Source organism: Peromyscus californicus, unplaced genomic scaffold (genome assembly GCF_007827085.1).
Source record: "Peromyscus californicus insignis strain IS unplaced genomic scaffold, ASM782708v3 Scaffold_4__1_contigs__length_199733344, whole genome shotgun sequence".
Taxonomy (NCBI): domain Eukaryota; kingdom Metazoa; phylum Chordata; class Mammalia; order Rodentia; family Cricetidae; genus Peromyscus; species Peromyscus californicus.
The window spans coordinates 24,174,416-24,191,861 of record NW_026294562.1 but is presented as its reverse complement, the minus strand read 5'-3'; the positions used below and the strand labels follow the sequence as shown (position 1 = coordinate 24,191,861).

Genomic DNA, 17,446 nt, shown 5'->3' with positions numbered 1-17,446 from the left:
AACCAAATCCAAAGCCCCTACCTAAAGTCTTGTGCAGTTAGCCTTCTGCCTGGCCCCTGAATTCCCTCCTGTCTCATGTCCAGGTGGGCTGGAGACTGTCCCTTGCACACCCCCCCACACAGCTGCCTCAGGGCATGATACCTCCCTGTCATTTCCTTTCCAGGATCTCTCTTTTCTGGATTGCTGTGTGGACCACTTCTCACTCCCTCAGAATTCTCCCCTAGAAGCATTCCCTGTTGCTCAGCAATCTCTCACTAACAGGTTTCTCCTCCAAACACTTTGCATGCTGTAGTCCCTCACTCCCCCTGCTGAGGTGTTGCATGCTCCACGAGAGCAGAGGCTGTTTTGTTCACTGTTGTGTCTGCATGCCCAGAGCTGGCTGTAGGTGCTCACTTTATACTTACATATGAGTGAGGCCCAAAGCCTTGGAGCACAGTAAGATGATCTGTGGGGTTTCTGTGCTTGGGCAATGGGCAGTCTCTGGACAAAGAGCCATGAGACATGTTCAAGATCAGTCTTTGCCACCTTGTAACCTTGGGCAAGCCACTGAACTAATGTGGGCCTCAGTTTCCACTGGAGCCATATGCATGGATTGATTAATACAGAAAGAACAGACGAGATGTCTGAAAAATCCCAATACTAGTACTAACAGAAGATTTTTGAAAATTCTATTCTATACTATCCCTAAAACTGATTGTTCCATTTTTTTCCTATGGGGACCATGACATTAGCTCTCAACTTTGTGCCTGTGTTTGTCAGGCTGGTGCCTCAGAAGCTGGTAAGTGTGTCAGAGGCTGGACAGGACCTCAGAGTTGGCATCTCCTCCTTGAGAAGATGCACAGCCAGGACACACTAAACTGGCCCTCCTGCCCAGGCCTTTCCTGCCAGGAGCACGGCTGTAGACTCTGCTGAACATCAATATTCAAGTTATCACCCCACCCTTCTCCACCAGTCTTGCCTCCTCCCTGTCTCTACTGACTGCAATGGGTTCCATTTCCGGTCTTCAAAGGGGCTCTTCTCACATTACCCCATTCTTTAATTGCAAAGCAGCACCACTCAGGTTGCTCTCTAGAGCACCATGGGTTGATGGGTATAGAAAGAGTCACACAAACAAACTTAAGAAATGCTGAGCTAGCTGCATGGAGCTCTCTGCTGTGGGACTTGACAACCTGTTTATGCTAATACACTGTGGACATCCCCAGCGCAGGAATTAACCAGGCAGTATTATAAATCGGATCACAGGACCCACTTGTGCATACAGAGCATCTCTCCCAGCTGGTATTGCATAGAGCACCCAGCAGGAAGCCCTGCTCTAACCTTTGCTGGTCCTGACCTGGGCAATGGTACAGAGTGGGCATCCAACTGCCTCTTCCCACCCTGATCTCCCTTCAGGAACATTTCACGTGCTGGGCAATGACTATTTTTGCCCCCCCCCACCCTCTCTGCTTCCTCTTTCCTTGTGATTCAGACATGCCATACGTTTTCAGCGATATTTTTCCTATTGACAGTTTTCCCAAGGGAATAGCTTCTCAGTAATTCCTAAGTGCCTTGGATCAGACTGTCAAGGCTGGCCGCTTACCAGATTTACAAGTTTACCCAGCAACCATAAAGATGACAGGCTGCGATGTCTCTGCTGTTGTAACTGTGTTTCTTATTCTCCCTCCCTCTGGCCACACACCCAGGGCAAGGGAGTGCAGTGTGGGCAGGACTCCTTTGCTTTTCACTCTGTGTCCAGCCTCTTCAAGAAAGCTTAGCATATAGCAGGGTCTCGGTAAATATTTGTTGAATGAACCAGTAACTCCATGGCCTGCAGATGGAAATCTCTCTGCCTATTGTAGAGTTTAGCTGAGAAACAAAAATCTACTTCAACAAAACACGAAGCCTGGCCCTCACTACCTGCCCACTGGGGTCCATGGTCATGTTATAGACTTAGATTTGGGTCCTGAGTTCTGAAGGCACCTGTTGAAGTTTCCAGGTTCTTGTGTTCTGGGACAAATAATTGTGTTGTGTGATATTTTGTTTGTGTTCTGACAAATAAAGCTTGCTTGGAGTCAGAGGGCGGAGCTAGCCACTAGTTAACCATAGAGGTTTGGAGGACTGTAAAGAGAGGGACAGGAAGTGGTAAGTCGGGCTGAGACAGGCTCTCAGCCCTTTTGGTTGGAGGAACAGAAGAGGTAGGAAGTCTGCTTCTCTGACTCCAAGCAAGCTTTATTTGTTAGAACACAAATAAAATATCACACAACATAATTGTATCAGGGACACATAATTAATAATAGAAATAGGGGTAGATTATTAAGAGAAAGACATTCCTGAGAATGGGAGTGACCTAATGAGCTGTGGGGAGAAGGCTTCCATGGTAAAAACAAACAAACAACAACAACAAAAAGCAAAAAAAATAAAACAAAACCAAACCCCAACAGTGGGTTTCTAGTGTTATAGCCCTTTATGGGTAATCTACATAGCACTTACCTCTCCTGTGGTTGTGTGTTGCATGTGTATATGGCCGGCAGACTTTTCTTGGACATGCTTTGCTATGGCATGGGGGTTGGGAGGCATTTCCCGTCCTTTGCCATCGGGCTTCTTGCGCATGTTAATCTTGATGCTCTCTCCAGTCCTTGCTTTCTTCCAGTAGCCTTTCTTGTTTCTTCGGAGGTGGACAAGGTGGGGCCTCTCATCCTGTCTGATGATCCTAATCAGGACACTACTGACGCCAGGACACAGGACACTAGCCAATGAGCTGCACAAAGGAGGCTAAACCCCGGGGGCCCCAACTTCTGCCAGCAGGAATCCCCTTCACTGCCAGCCTCCAGCTGGTGTGGTCTGGCATGGCAGAGGGGTGCTGGGTGGAAATAGGGTCCCCTCCTGGCCTTCAGAAGCTCTTGTGAATCTAGTGAGTCACAAAAGGCCTGTTTTAAAAATGGACTTCATTAAAGGTCTAGAGAGACAAACTCCAAACCAAGCAGCTGTGTGGGCTTAGCAGTTCTTACGCCCTAGTGAGCAAAAGTCACCTTGACACTTTAAGAGAAGTATGAATCTCTGGATCCCCTCACTGAATCCAAGTGTCTCAAAGTGGGCTCCAGTGGACATCTAAAAAACACAACTCTCAGCTTAAAGAGTTTAAGACATCATTTATTCTGGAGCCAAATATGAGTGGCCATGGCCCAGGAGCACAGAGTCAATCTACCTCAAATTCCATGCTCCAAAGTGGTAACTGTTTCACGAAGGTTAATTTCATTTTATTTTTTATTTTTATTTATTTATTTTTTTATAGTGACAGAAAAAAGAAAGACATAAATCAAGATGGTTTTCAAATACGTTTAGTGGGAGCATCAGGTGGGTGAGTTACAGTCAAACAAGGAAACCTCCGCCGTAGACCTCAGAGGTCGTCCAGTGACATTCTTAGCCTTTTGGTTGGTGCAAGCAACTGGTCTGTTGAGTAAATACATTATAAATGGTTGCACCTGTCGGCCCCAAAGACATTAGGCCAGACACAGAAGTAGGTGTGGAATAACTATTCAAAGGGGCTCCAAGTGGCCAATGATAAATTTTAACTGGGCTCTGGATCTGCAGCACTCCAATCCCTCTGCAATCACTACTGTTTTAGTTGGATAATCAGCCTTGTAGAAGGGGTAGTGGCAGGTATAATTCTTTCCAGGAACTTTTGTTCACAGTCATTTTGTGTTTTGCCAAGTTCCCAGTGGTCACGGAACACATTCTCATGAGCACTGGCCCCCCCTCCCAGTTGGCAATATGCCAGGGTGAAGAAGCACAAGGACATCTCTGTGTGGGGCTCCCAAAGTGGAAGAACCCCAAGACCTCCCTGTCCCTGGGCTTGTTTTGAGGGTGAGAATTAATCCCCAGAAGGTAACGGAGCACTTCACAAAAGCACAAGAGGCATTCCACCAAAGTCAGAGACATGTGAAACCCTGGCTAGGTGCTGACTAGCCTTGCTGTCTAATGTGGGATGGGAAGCAAGGAAGGACTCACATTTTATTACAATGCCTCATTTTCTTCCTGATTGTACAAATTGTGGGGACTGTAGAGTGAAGAGGAAAAGCAGCATGTTAAATAATAATAATAATACTAATAAATCTCTTAATGCGTTTGGCTGTGAGTTAACTGCTTTGTTTATTACAGCCACTGTCAGACTCCTGCCCAGTGGAGTAGGCAGGTCCTGAGTAGTACCGGAACCCCTAGGCAGCTCCATTTTCACAGGTGGGGGCTGTTACTATTTAGTAGCTGAGAAATGACTTTCAGTCAACAACTTACATTTCCTGAGAATCAATTTGCAAGAACAACAGTGGTGTGAACACACAGAGGCTATGTGAGGATTAAAAGTGACAGATGATGAAATAAATGCCTAGCACGTGGCCGGGGGACGGGATGGGGGGGGCGGGGCGGGGAGCAACAGGAAAGCGCCGCCAGCCTGATTGCTCGCATCCTGGTGTTCTGGTTGTCAGGCACGTTGAGAGGGTTCCAGTCAGTTCACTGGGCACCTGCTGTCCTTGTCTCTATCACAAACAGGTGGCTCTAAATGCCCCGGAGAATGAGAAGCAATCACGTAATCATACGATAGTTAAGCCTCTATCCTTCAATTAGGGAACTAAAAGAATTGTAAGGAGAACATTTTAAGCCATTTTGATGAGTTAAACTTGCCCAAATTGTGAATGATGCTGATGACTTTAAAATCACTTCCTCTCTGGAGATGCAGGTTTTAGGAGAATAGGCCCCACACCCCATCCTACAGAACTGGTAATGTGGCTAAGAGAGACTGGGCCTGGGCCAGTCCCAGCAACTGAAGTTAGTAAGGACCACTCACATGGTTAAGACCCATCCGACTGGCTCTCTTCCCTCAGGACAGAGGTAACAGACTGGTACATCAGGCCAGTAGACACAATGTCCTTCACATTTCTGGTTAGAAGTGCCCCGCTAGTCGCCCTCTCTAATCCCACCCCAATCCACCTGGGCTTCGGTCCCCAGTACCACAAAACAAAACCCAACCAGCAGGGGACCCCTGACGCCCACAGTGACCTGTAGCTCCAGTGTTTTGTGTTTCCTGCAGATCACGAAGGCATCAAGGAAGAGGCTCACGTTGAGCCTGGCCTACTCCGAGAGCCACCAGCTCCGAGTGTCCCAGCAGGACTACCGGCTCTTCCGCACCCTCTTTCTGCTCATGGTCTCCTTCTTCATCATGTGGAGTCCCATCATCATTACCATCCTCCTCCTCTTGATCCAGAACTTCAGGCAGGACCTCGTCATCTGGCCGTCCCTCTTCTTCTGGGTGGTGGCCTTCACGTTCGCCAACTCCGCCCTAAACCCCATTCTGTACAACATGTCACTGTTCAGGAACGACTGGAGGAAGATTTTTTGCTGCTGCTTTTTCCGAGAGAAGGGAGCCATTTTTACAGACACCTCTGTCAGGCGAAATGACTTGTCTGTTATCTCCAGCTAACTAGTGGAGGCAGGTGAACCTCTGTGTGCGTGTAAAGGGGAAGTCACCGGTGCACCCTGCTTTAAGAAATCCAGCTCCCAACAGCACACATCTACAGGGCCAGCAAATCACTCAGTATAAAAATATTTTTCCTTAAAACTTTCTATGGGTTCCTTTTTATGAACTTTTTTAGTGTGTTTGTAATATGATTGAGTTAATAAATTTTTATTTATAACTGTTCCTACATATAAAGCTGTACCTTGTGGTTTGCTGAAACAAACCTTGGAGCTGATTCAGGGCTCAGGTTTCTCAGTAAAAGGTCATGGCCACCCTAAGTCCCCACCTTGGGCACATAAGGTCTTGAGACCATTTATTCATTCATGTCAAGACTGCTTAAGGAATTTCCAAGGAACAATTAGACGTGGCTCCCCCCCCATGCATTAAAAATGGGCAGGAGACATGGCTCAATGGTAGTATGCTTGCCTAGCAAGCATGTGGCCCTGGGGTCAATCCCTAGTATATTAAAAAAAAAAAATAGTAGAAGCAGCACTGTAGACTCAAAGAAGGGATGATGGACCCTGATGCTGGAGAGGGAGGTCACGTGGTTGCTTTATTACTCTATCTATCCATCAGAGGCCTTGGAAACACCTGCTGTGGCTGTGCAATGTTTTTTGTGCCAGGAATCCAGTGGTAAAGCCGAGAGCCCTGGCTCTGTTCTCAGGGAGCTCGCCTTTTCATGGGGTGGGGGCCAATGAATGCCAAACAGGAGTCAATGCAAAATAGAGCACCCCAGAGTGCATAAGCACCCTGGAGAAAGTAGGACAGGGTGCTGTGGGGTGAGGGTTATATATATGGCGTAGGGGTAGGTCAGGGTGCTGTGGGGTGATGGTTATTTACATGGGGTAAGGGTGGGTTCAGGAAAAACAGGAGCAACAGTTGAGTTGAAAGGCTAAAGGCAAGAAAGAAGCAGTCACGTGGATCCAGAGGAAGGACCTTTGCAGGAAGAGAGAGGCTGCTGAGCTGTGTGGTCCAGGAGCTGCAAACTGTTGACTGAGCCTTCTTTGTACTTGATGCTAGGAGAGAGAGAGGTGCTCCCCTGGAGCCCATCATGGATGCAATGAAGTTCCAGGGCTAGGTCAGGGAAGGCCTGGCAGGCCAGCAGAAGAAGTTCACTCGGGGTTCGGTGGGCAGCACTGGAGGTTTGCAATGGGAGACCTGAACAATGAGGACTTTTCCTCTGGCTACTCTGCAAGGCAGAGGCTTTAAGGAGCAAGAATAAAAATGAAGAGCAAGTGTGTGGTTGCCTGAAGGAGGAAAAGGTGATGGGACCTTGAAGGTGTGTGGCATTAGTGAAGGACCGTGTGAACTAATCCCGGGCCATGCCTGGGAAGGTGGGAGAACAGTTTACTCATGGAGGATGGAGACGAGGGAAGACAGCATTCCAGGGTGCCTCCTGGACTTTCAGCCTGGCATTGGTTAGACAGTGGGCAGGCGACCAAACTGAGGAAGACTGGGAAACAAATGGGGTTCCATCTGGAGCATACGCTTGAGATCCCAGCGAGACAGCCATAGACTAGGCCACTGGAGGAAGAGACACAGAATTGGGCCTGGCAATACAGTGTTGTTGGGAAATACAGATGTGTGTCAGGACCCATGGTTTTACGAAACAGTCTCCGAGAAGATGCAGAAAGGAAAGACGCCAGAGTCAAAGACTGAGCCCCAGGAGATGCCAACAGGCAGGTCTGAGGTAAGATTTATGGTGATCGTGACATTAAGAACAAAGTAACAGATGTCTTTGTTCCTATCTGGCTAATAGATTTGGGGGATGCTCTGTTTTGAAGGGGTACGTGAGTATCTCAGGTCTGTGGTGTCAAACTGAAGCTGAGGAGCCAGGCTCTGCCAGCTTGCTCTATGGGAGTAAAAAGCTGGGCTTTTCTCATGCACGGCTGCTTGTTTCCTCTGCCTTTGCTGGAGAACAAGGCACATGGGCATTTGGTGGGACCTCCCCATGGTCCTTAGAAACGTCGGCACCCCCACCTCCAATACACTTCACAGATGTCCTGCTGTCCTAACAGCTCCTTTGCGTGCCCACAGACATTGTATTGGCTCTCACTCTGTCCCGACAGGCAGGGATTGATGGCTTCCCCAAGTTTAATGAAAGAGGCCACACCATCAGCCCCAAATCTCACAGCTCTGAACTGGCTTAGACTTAAAACCAAGGTCCTCTGGTACCAAGGCTGTCTGCTCTTCAGTTTTGGCCCCATCTGCAATACAAAACGAATCAGCCTAGAAGCAGTGAAAATCGGGCTTTCCTAGATCACTCTGACCCACGTTTCGCAGCCTCCTAGCTCTGGACAGAGGTGAGCCTTCTGTCCTGCTCACCTCGGGGGCCCTGGGCTGACAGCCTTGGGTTTGATGGCCTGGTCACACTTACTTCCTCTGGGTTTCAGTTCCTTGGTAGTGCTGCTGTTAAGGCCTTCCTGGATTAATGAGGAAAGCTTTTCTCAGGATGTTAGGAGCCAGTCTCTTATATGGAGGTCAGGGATGTCTAGATCAGGTCAAAGGTCACGGAGAGTGGGAAGAGAGAATGTCTTGGCATCTAAAAGTGCAACCCTGCACAGCCTGTAACCGGACCACAAGTAAGTCTTCAACTCATAGGAAGATGGTGACTACATGTTTAATAAATCGAGTCTAGAATCCCAAGCCTCAAACGGTCTCTCTGGGAACTTCAGTAAGCTATACATTTGTGTGAACAGATTCAGTCATTCCCACGCATATTTTTATCCCAACGATGACAGTTTAATGTCCATCTAGAGAAGGTAAGGAGAGGTGGGAAACTAAACTTCTAAGATAAATAGAGATGAAGACTGGATGAGAGTTAATCAGAAGGTGTCAAATGAAGCTTCGCATCCTTGATGTTGCTACAAACTGTTTCTTGAGGGTCTGCTTTGGCAGTAGCCTGAAATACAGAAAATCAAACCATGAATGACAGAGAGGTGGACAGTGCTTTTGTATATAGATGAACACCCAGGCGGCCTTCGAGCCAGCAGCCATTCAGATGCTTCTGTGTGGCTGAACGTCACCAATTCTCTCACAGTGACACTGAAGCTCTTCCGGTTCTCCAGGGAGCAGCATAGGGCACAGGGCCTGTGGTATGAATCCGTTTCCGTTTATCCCGACCTCACCACATCTCTGAGTGCCTTGAAGCCCATCCTCCTACCGTGGGACACGAGGGCCACACCAGCCTGACCTTAGCTCACTGTTGCAGCTTCCAGGTCTTCATGATGTCCCTGCTCTATGTCAACAGGAGGCACCACAAGGGACTTCAGGAGTGACAAAAGCCTGAGTTTGCATTCAACTTAGCTATCTACTGGAGACCTTACGCAATGTACTTAGCCTTTCTTAGCCTTCATGTTTCCCATTGGTAAAATATGTAGAGCTAATATTTTTACTTTATAAAGCGTGTCCAAGATTGGGAGGCAGAGGCAGGCGGATCTCTGTGAGTTCGAGGCCAGCCTGGTCTACAGAGCAAGTTCCAGGACAGCCAAGGCTACACTGAGAAACCATGTCTTGAACAAAACAAAAACAAACAAACAAAAAAACAAACAAGAAAAAAAAAAGAGAAAAGGAAAGAATGTCCAAGGGTTAACTGAGGTGACTTAGGCGAAAGGCTCAGTGTAGTGCTTAGAGGTGACATAATCCTTCACTAGCCCCACCTTCAGCCTCCCCACCACCCCAGGGTGGCACTTCGATATCTATGTATGTCTCTGAGCTCACATTGTTGGTATACTGGATCACTGAGATGCCCAAGAACAACATTCTTTTCCTACATTTTGGCGTGACCCTTTTTGGATTTTGAGGCCCAAGCGCCCACCCGTAGCAGTGAGTGCACATCAGTTCAAAACGGAGAGCACACATCTTCACCATGCTTCCAAGGTTTTGTGTTTTGTTGTTGTTTTTGTTTTGTTTTGTTTTTTGTTTTTCGAGACAGGGTTTCTCTGTGTAGCTCTGGAGCCTGTCCTGGAACTCACTCTGTAGCCCAGGCTGGCCTCAAACTCACAGAGATCCGCCTGCCTCTGCCTCCCGAGTGCTGGGATTAAAGGCGTGCGCCACCACCGCCCGGCGCTTCTGAGTTTTACATTAGGATCAGTTAAGTACAATAGCTATTAAACTATCCCACTGTTAGCCCAGGGGCTCTCCCCAAGAAACCTGAGTGCAAACCCAGTGAGAGACACTTGGTTTGGTAAAGAATAAAGAACGCTGCAGGCACCAGTCTTTTCAGAACTGGCTACACTGATGTTTTTTGTTTACGGCTTGGTATAAAATGGCTGTGTGTCCCATCCAGTTCTTTCCTAGGGACACTTCATCACCAACGACTCTAATTCCCGCAGAACAGTTTCTAAGGATTGTGGCATCGGGAGCAAAATGGCATGGGGTAGCAAACTGTAAGGAAAGAGAGCGGCCCTGATAAGTTTTGCTTATTGAAAGTGCCAGAGTTTGGGGAAAAAGTGCCTTTGGTCCCTTCTCCGTGTGTCTAATGACAAAGCCCTGGGGAAGATTTAGTTAAGAAGGGCCAGGACTCTGTCCAAAGGAGGCTCCTCAGATTACCCTCTTGCACAGACGCAGTGCCCGCCGATCGGCCCAGCCCTGCCCAGCCCCTCAGGAAGAGCTGCTCACCATTGTGCTCGATCCACCGGTACTGCCTTTCTAGGCACAGTTCCTCCTGCCGCTGTCTCACCAGCCTCCGCGTCTCCGGGCTCAGGCCGTTGGGGTCACGGGAAAACACGAAGGAGTAGCTGTCCGCACAGGTGCCGTCCAGATTCTGCAGGCGGCAGGAGTACTGCAGCGCGAAGGTGTCGTAGTCCGTATCGATGATCCAGTGGTCATCGTCTGTAAGTCAGAGAGCCACAGAGGGCCCGGAGGCCTGACTCCGTGGAACTGGCTGCCTTTCCTTAGTGAGTGGAGGCTACAGAGACCCCGGACAGCTTTTGTACAACTGGACAAATGAGAAGGGATCTTGCTCTCCTCTACAGAAATGAGTCTTGGCACAGAGGGCACCTTGTTCATGTCAAGGACTCCTTAATAACAGGTAGCACAACAGTTTTCTAAGGGACCACTGAAGATGAACTGCTGTCTTCCCTACCTACCCTCCAATAACATGTGTCTCTGTCTAATGCCTGATGGCCCTTAACTTATGTCATCCTCAACTACAGGTCACAACTTTTTCAATGCCCTGCAGAATCTACCTCCCACCATCCCACTTAGCCCAAATGTTCTCCTACTTCAGTGGGATAGACGACGCCAATCGGATGATAATAGATTTTCATGCTCTACCCTTATTCATACTTAGGAACCCTATTCGCTTCCCCAGGTTGACAAGTGGGGTGCCTGGGGGCAAAAGATGCTTATTATCCAGCTTCAAATACTCCTTTGTATTTGGGGGGCGGGATGAGCAGATGACTCAGTGGGTAGTAATGCTTGCTCTGCACGCATAAGGACCTGAGTTCCAGTTCCCAGAACCCATGTAAGATGCCAGGCATGGCTGTGTGGGCCTGAAAACCCAGAGTGGGAGGCACAGACAGGCGGATCCTGAGAGGTCATTGGCAAGGAAGCCAACTGGCAGGAACAGCAAGCGTCTGGTCCGTGGAAGGCTGTCTCAAAGGAGTAAGGCTGTCAACCGGAGTTCTGATACCCAATGCTCCGCTCTGGGCTCCGCACACACTCACATGTATACTGTGCAAGCGTACACACACTGGGGAGCAGGGAGAAACTGTTCTTTTCATGACTCTCCTGGCAGAGCAGAGCCCTTGAAAAACGCAGATCATATTCATTCCTCAAGGCTGGGGTCTAAGTAGTGTAGAGGCAACATACAGTAAGTGATTAAAAGATCAACCAAGGCAGAACAGGAAATATATTAGTAAGAATACTCATGTGTGAGTGGCACAGAAAAAGAACAGAGATTTGTTTATCAAAAGCCCTATGTACAGGTAACAGTGCTGCATTTCAGTTTAGCTGTCTTTCTGACTATTAACCAAGGCTGGAACCAGTTACTTCAAGAAAATTTCCGTATTTGGGGGGTTATTTCTTGCATTTATTCAAAATCATACAGCGTAACTCCATATTACAGATAGGGAGACAGAGGCACAGAAAAAAAGAAGTAATTCCAGCGGGACCAGCATGCAGGGTAGGGTTGGTGTTCAGCAGGAGAGCACACTGCCAGAGTTTGCACACCTAACCTCCACCAGTGTCTCCAGAAACTAGGTAGATTGGGGGTGGAAGGGACAAGGACAAACAGGCATTTTATCTCTCACACCCGGGTCTTAAAGCAAGGCACCATCTGCCCATGTCGGCCTTCATGTTGGAGGAAGGCAGAGAGGCCCAGATGTCCAAACATCACAGGGTATGAGGCCACTCAAGTCTCCACTGTAAGTCACCAGTGGGTATGCCTCTCTAAGAACCCTTGAGATACCACCCTGGAAGCCGGCTCAGCCTAAACCCAGACCCACAGGAGTACCGCACAGGAGAGGATGTGAAGCCCTCCTCTTCTGCTCCCCCTGTATGCCACTCCTGTATCTTCCAGGCTTTCAGAGGCCTGGCTTGGAAGTGTTCCTGGCCCACAACTGATCTGCTAGGCAATGACCACGAAGTTCCTCAGTAGATGGAGCATGAACAGAAGCCACATGGTTGCTACTGGGTCACCCCTTATCACAGGCTCCACCCTCCCCAGGCTCCTGAGCATCGGGGCAGAATCTCCCCACCTCTGGATGAAGTCATGGGATCAATGTGTCATGAAGGGCATCCAGGAGCCTGCCTCAGACACAAAGGCACTCATGCTTCAAGTAGTACCTCAACTCATGGTCCAGGTGGCTCTTAGCCCGGGACACTTGCAGCTTAACAATTTTACTCCCAACTTGTTGCTAGAACATCAAATATGACATAGAGCTAACTTTCAATGCCTGATTTTAGCATCCTTTTGACTTAGAAGAAGGCCTGAGTTGGTTTGGTTTATCTCCAGGTTCTTTTTGGCAGAATAGTTCAATAATGAAGCATCCTAACAGCCTTCGCCAGATACTCCCTCCTAAGAGGATCTGCGAGATCTGCCAGGGCACAGCTTAAAAAAATGAACTCAGCCCTCCAGCCTTCTCTCCTGTAGCTAGGAAGGGTTTCTCTGAGAAATAGACACCCCCAAAGTCTTTCCAGACTTCAGCTAACTTCACACGGTAGACTCTGGAGAGAATGCTTAAGGCAGAGACTATGGCTGGCAGTCCTTGACTCCCCTCCAATACCCCAGAATAGACGTCACACTATGGCTGTGTCTACACTGTACTGAATAGATAGGTTGAGAGCTTAGAATTGCCTGGTTTCAAATGCTGAACAGAGGGAACTGTCTTGGTGGTTGGCTTTCTTTGGAAACCTGTCACTCACTGTTCTCACTGCTATGGTCCTAGAAAATGTCCACTTGGCTCCCTAGACCTGTGTCCCCGACATGAGTAGCTCCCTATGATTCTCAGGCCTAAGGATCCAACTAAACCAGCCAGGAGACAGAGTCTAGTCTATTTCCAACGAATTATCCCAATAACCCAGCAGCCTGGGTAAGGGAACGAAGTCTGAGGCCTCCATGGCTTGAATTATCTAGCCCACGGAATTCTCAAACTTCATTGTGCAGAAGGAACTCACAAAAGGAGCCTATTGGAAATGGAGATTCAAAAAGACTGCACCTGGAAGAGTTTCTGGTTCAGTAAGTCTAGTTTGGACCCAGAAATCTGTACTTTGCAAAAAAAAAAAAAAAACACTGCAGCTGCTCTAGCTGAAGTTGGCCTAGGGGCAGTGACTTTGAGAAACACTGATGCAGATGTGCAAGCCTGTGTTGCTCCTACATTAATAAGGATCCCTCTGCCAAGCGAGTGGCAAACTTTATTTGGGACAAGGAAGAAGTCTTAGTTCATGTTTTTTTGGGAGAGCATAACAAAATAATGATCATAGCTAATCTTTAGTAAGGCCTTATTATTCACCAAGCTAAACCCTTTCATGCTTTACAGTGAGTAGTTCTTTCAACAATCTTATTAAATAGGAACTATTCCTTAACTCAACTTGATTGCAAAGGAAATAAAATTTTAGAGAATCTAGTCTACCATGAAGACTATACTCAACCAATATGGGTTGATGCCAGCGTCCTTCACTCTTGAGACGTCTCATTCCAGGCTGGTAGAACCAGGAGGAGAGAAAGAGACCAATCCAGAGCATGCCCAAGGGAGGGGGCAGCAGACCAAAGCGATCTGCTAGCACTGAAGGATGTAACTCAATGGCAGAGCTTTTGCCTAACAGGTTTGACTCCCAGGCCATTTATAGAAGAAAAAAGTCAGAAGAATACCCGGGAGTCTGCCCCTCATTTCCTCCAGCTGACAAACTCATGGCAAGCCACTGTGTCTTTAGCTCTCTAATCTACAACAGGGATTCAGAACGGCAAGAATTTTCCTGGAACTCCAGCATCAACTACAGAGGTTTACTACATTTCATTTGCCTTGAGTTATTTTCAGCCTGCCTTATTACAAATATATCCATTTGGTAAGATGTAGAATGTGACAAGGAGAGAGACAGAATTTTGGCCTCTCTAAGTGGCCTTCAAATCTCCTGTCCAAATTCATGCAAGGAAATCAGCACAGGAATGAGGATGGAGTTTGTGAAGACGGTCCCCAGAGAAGCATACAAGACAGTTCAACTGAGTCTGTAAACGCTCAGAAAACAGGGGTGGGGGGTGTAATGTTCCTTCACATCATTTGTGCTAAGAGGTGTCACTAGGTCCTAGCAGTTAGCTGTGTGTGTGTGCCCCTGGGACACTTATTTCTTCACTTGTAAAATAATAAACTTGAACTTAAAGATGTATGTGGGTTCTCTCACTCCAGACCTAGAATATAAAGCTATGATTTCTTGACTTAAGAGGTCACTAAGAAGCATAACTACCAAACACAGAATTTTTCTCTCCCAGGTGCTTTCTGCATTCCCATACACTGTACCTTCACAACTCCATGATGGAGGTGCTATGTATGATTCCTTCTACTTTGCACAGGGGGAAACTGAGGCACAGAAAAGTTAAGTTACAACTCAGGGTCCCATAGATGATAGTCTAGTTAGTATCTGAACTCAGGTAGTGTGTGTGTGTGTGTGTGTGTGTGTGTGTGCGTGCACATGCATGTATGCACATGCTGGGTGTGTCTGGAGATGGAATCCAGAGCCTTGTGCATGTTAAGCAATTGCTCTAACACTGAACTACAACTCCAGCCCTCAGGAATATGCTTAACCATTACACTGCACAGCTTCTTTTTGGGAACTAAGGAAGAATTTATCCTGGTTACCCCCCTCTTCCCTAGGGCAGTGGTTCTCAACCTTAATGCTGCAACCCTCTACTACAGTTCCCCATGCTGTGGTGACCCCCAACCATAAAATTATTTTCATTGCTACTTCATAACTGTAATTTCGCTACTGTTATGAATCGTAATGTAAATACCTGTGTTTTCCAATGATTTTAGGCGACCCCTGTGAAAAGGTCATTTGCCCCCACTTCTGCAAAGGGTTGCGACCCACACTACCCTAGGGTTAATTCTCCCTCTCTGAGATCTCACGGTATTTCTTCCTGCCCTAAATCATTCCTTAGTTATCAAGTAGTTTTCAGATTTATAATTGAAGTGAAATGGGGTGGGGTGGGGTGGGGGTTACAGAACGTGTAGATTGTGTGTTCTAAAAAGTACCCTAAGGTTTAGGGAAACTTGCTGGGAGTTCTCAAATCCTGCCTTGCACATGAGCTTTGGTATTTAATGAAAGGAGACACTATTGTATCCAGAACACTGCCTGGCTGGTAATTCACAGGCAAGGCACTGGACTGTGACCCAATTCTATACGCAATGGTCCCTTCATTTTGGTTATAGGTCTCTACCTCTCCTGATGTTCCAGATTGTCGCACTGGAATCAGGGATTCCACCCAAAGAGATAGAATGGAGTGGTGATGTGGGGAGGCAGTATGGAGGAGGTCACAGTGGGGTGACCACGAAAATAGCACCCGACAAGCCCAAAGGTCCTTCTGAACTTGGGCCAGGTATTTTAGGCTGGGAATCCAGACACTTCTAATCCCACACCCCCTAAATTCAGAAAGGGCTGAGGGTTCAGCCTCTTGCATCCCTTCCCAATGGTGCCACAGAATAGAAATGCAGTGATTTGGCCATGTATGCCCCCTCACTACTCACTTCCTCGCTGGAGAAAGGAGGCTACACCCCAGTACTTCATCTTGAACTTGGCAGGATCTTCAGTGTCTGTGAAAGTGCCCACCATGTCTGCGCACACTTCCCAGTTGCTGCAAAAGCCAAGAGAAACCTGAGCCAAGCCTGGAAAGGGCTTCTACCCCATCCAAGGTGCTCCTTTCCCTTCCCAAGGAAAGCTGGGCTCCCAGCCAGGAGGGACCTTGGAACGCTGCACACAGCCCACCAGAGGCCACTGACCTCAGAAGTCGGACTCGGCCCTTGGCTGTGGCGCTCATATGACCCTTCTCGTCCACAGAAAACTCAGCGATGATGTTGTCTTGCAAAAAGAGACCCTCGGGGTCCTTTTTGGCGATGGCGTACCATAACCCAGAGAACTGGGAAAGAAATGAGAGAGCTGGGGAGTGGAGTTTAGGTTCCACCGGCGGCCCGCAAGAATCGGGGGACCCGGGCTGATACCTACACGAGCCTTGTCGAAGTTCTCCTTGACTCGGAAGCTGCTCACCCTGCAGTCGCGCTCGGCGCTGCCGCCTCCCAGCGCCGCCAGAAGCACAAGCGCCCACACCCACTCCATCTCGCGCAGGAGTCCGCCCTGCGGGACAGGCGCCGGGTGACCGCGAGGCAGGAGGACCGCGCCGCCCGCCGCCCCATCCCTCCCCACCCTGCCCCGCAGGTCCCCGGGGGAGCGCGCGGCCACTCACCAGCAGGAGCCACGTGCAAGCCTGGCCGCCGCGTTCGCGCGCGCGTGGAGCCGGGGAGGCGAGCGGCTGGTCCGCGCTTTATAGCTCCGGGGGGAGGGGGGTCGCACTTTCGTAACCACGCGGGGTGAAAGACCGCGGGGAGGTGCCGGGGGCGGGGAGCGGGGAGGGAGGGGGGCGGCCGGGCTTGCATAATGCGCCCTGACTCACCACCCGAACGCACGCGGGGCCCCTCCGGCAGCCTCACCGCCCGCCGTCGCCTCTGCTCGGAGGTCCGCGCAGGGTGGTCTCTGTGGAGCCAAACTCTCCAGCCCAGACGATCCACGGGGCCAAGAACTGGCCCGGGCACCAAGCGGCAGCCAGCTGCGGTCTGGGGTGGCCTCCAGGCCCTGTTGTCCTGGCTGGAGGCCTACGTGGCCATGGTGTGATGATGATGGCTTCACTGAGTGAGAAAGGGACCTATGATGCAGCCTGGGACATTAGTGTTCAGGACCTCTTGTGCGGATTTTCGGGACATATTTTTCCCCCCTTTGAAAAGGGCATATTTCACTCTTTGAGGAGCTGTGGTCCTCTTTGCGTCAATATTTGTTCTTTAGTTTCATCATCTTTAGAAGAACTAAAACGCTCCCTGTTAAATATTTTCTAGAAATGTCACCTGGTCAGGACGGGAAATATTTTTGCAGCGCCGGTGGCTGAGTGGTTGATCGTCCACTTGTGTTGCCACACTTCTCTGAAGCCACACTGAAAAAGGTGATTGCCAATTACTGTACGGTTTTATTTCTGAGCCACATTGGGCTTTTATTTATTTCCAAAACTGTGGGGCAAACTGGCTCAGGAGCGGACAAAGGGGCGGTACCGAATCCCACAACCTTAGTGGTCAGTAGCCAAAAGGCTGCTGATTGGCCGATGGTTGGCCTGTGGCATGACACAGTTTACTACCCTTTCCTTGGCATTCGGAGTTGTCATTCCGTCAAAGTGGTCCAAAGGAAGATTTTGACCAAATGAGATTCAGTGATTTTTTTTGCCAAGAAAGTATTTGTGTCTCTTTTGCCCAAAGTCTGAGAGCA

General features: G+C 48.8%; 2 protein-coding genes across 3 annotated transcripts in view; one reads left to right on the top strand and one right to left on the bottom strand.

The window, feature by feature from the left end:
- LOC128124527 (free fatty acid receptor 4) overlaps positions 1-17,446 on the top strand; it is a 92,508-nt gene that overhangs the window by 14,566 nt on the left and 60,496 nt on the right. Inside the window, exon 3 of one of the 2 annotated variants that reach the window (XM_052760930.1) lies at positions 5,063-7,970. The exons of the other annotated variant lie outside the window; for it this stretch is intronic. Coding sequence (XP_052616890.1) covers positions 5,063-5,452 — 390 coding nt within the window. The 3' untranslated portion in view covers positions 5,453-7,970. Of the gene's footprint in view, positions 1-5,062; positions 7,971-17,446 lie in introns of those variants that run through there. 2 annotated transcript variants of the gene reach the window in all.
- Positions 8,093-16,521, bottom strand: Rbp4 (retinol binding protein 4). Its single transcript, XM_052760932.1, has 6 exons — positions 16,383-16,521; positions 16,145-16,273; positions 15,922-16,058; positions 15,670-15,776; positions 10,109-10,321; positions 8,093-8,390 (listed from the first exon to the last, which is right to left on the bottom strand). The coding sequence occupies exons 2-6, from the start codon at positions 16,253-16,255 to the stop codon at positions 8,353-8,355; spliced, it is 606 nt and encodes a 201-aa protein (XP_052616892.1). The 5' UTR covers positions 16,256-16,273; positions 16,383-16,521; the 3' UTR covers positions 8,093-8,352.

Bases quoted from the DNA above. Each gene is read 5' to 3' on its own strand.
- Rbp4 (XM_052760932.1), bottom strand. From the start codon at position 16,255: ATGGAGTGGGTGTGGGCGCTTGTGCTTCTGGCGGCGCTGGGAGGCGGC. The intron at 15,777-15,921 runs GTCAGTGGCCTC...TGGCTTTTGCAG, and splicing joins GGCCGAGTCCGACTTCTGAG to CAACTGGGAAGTGTGCGCAG. The intron at 8,391-10,108 runs GTGAGCAGCTCT...TCTGTATTTCAG, and splicing joins CCGGTGGATCGAGCACAATG to GCTACTGCCAAAGCAGACCC.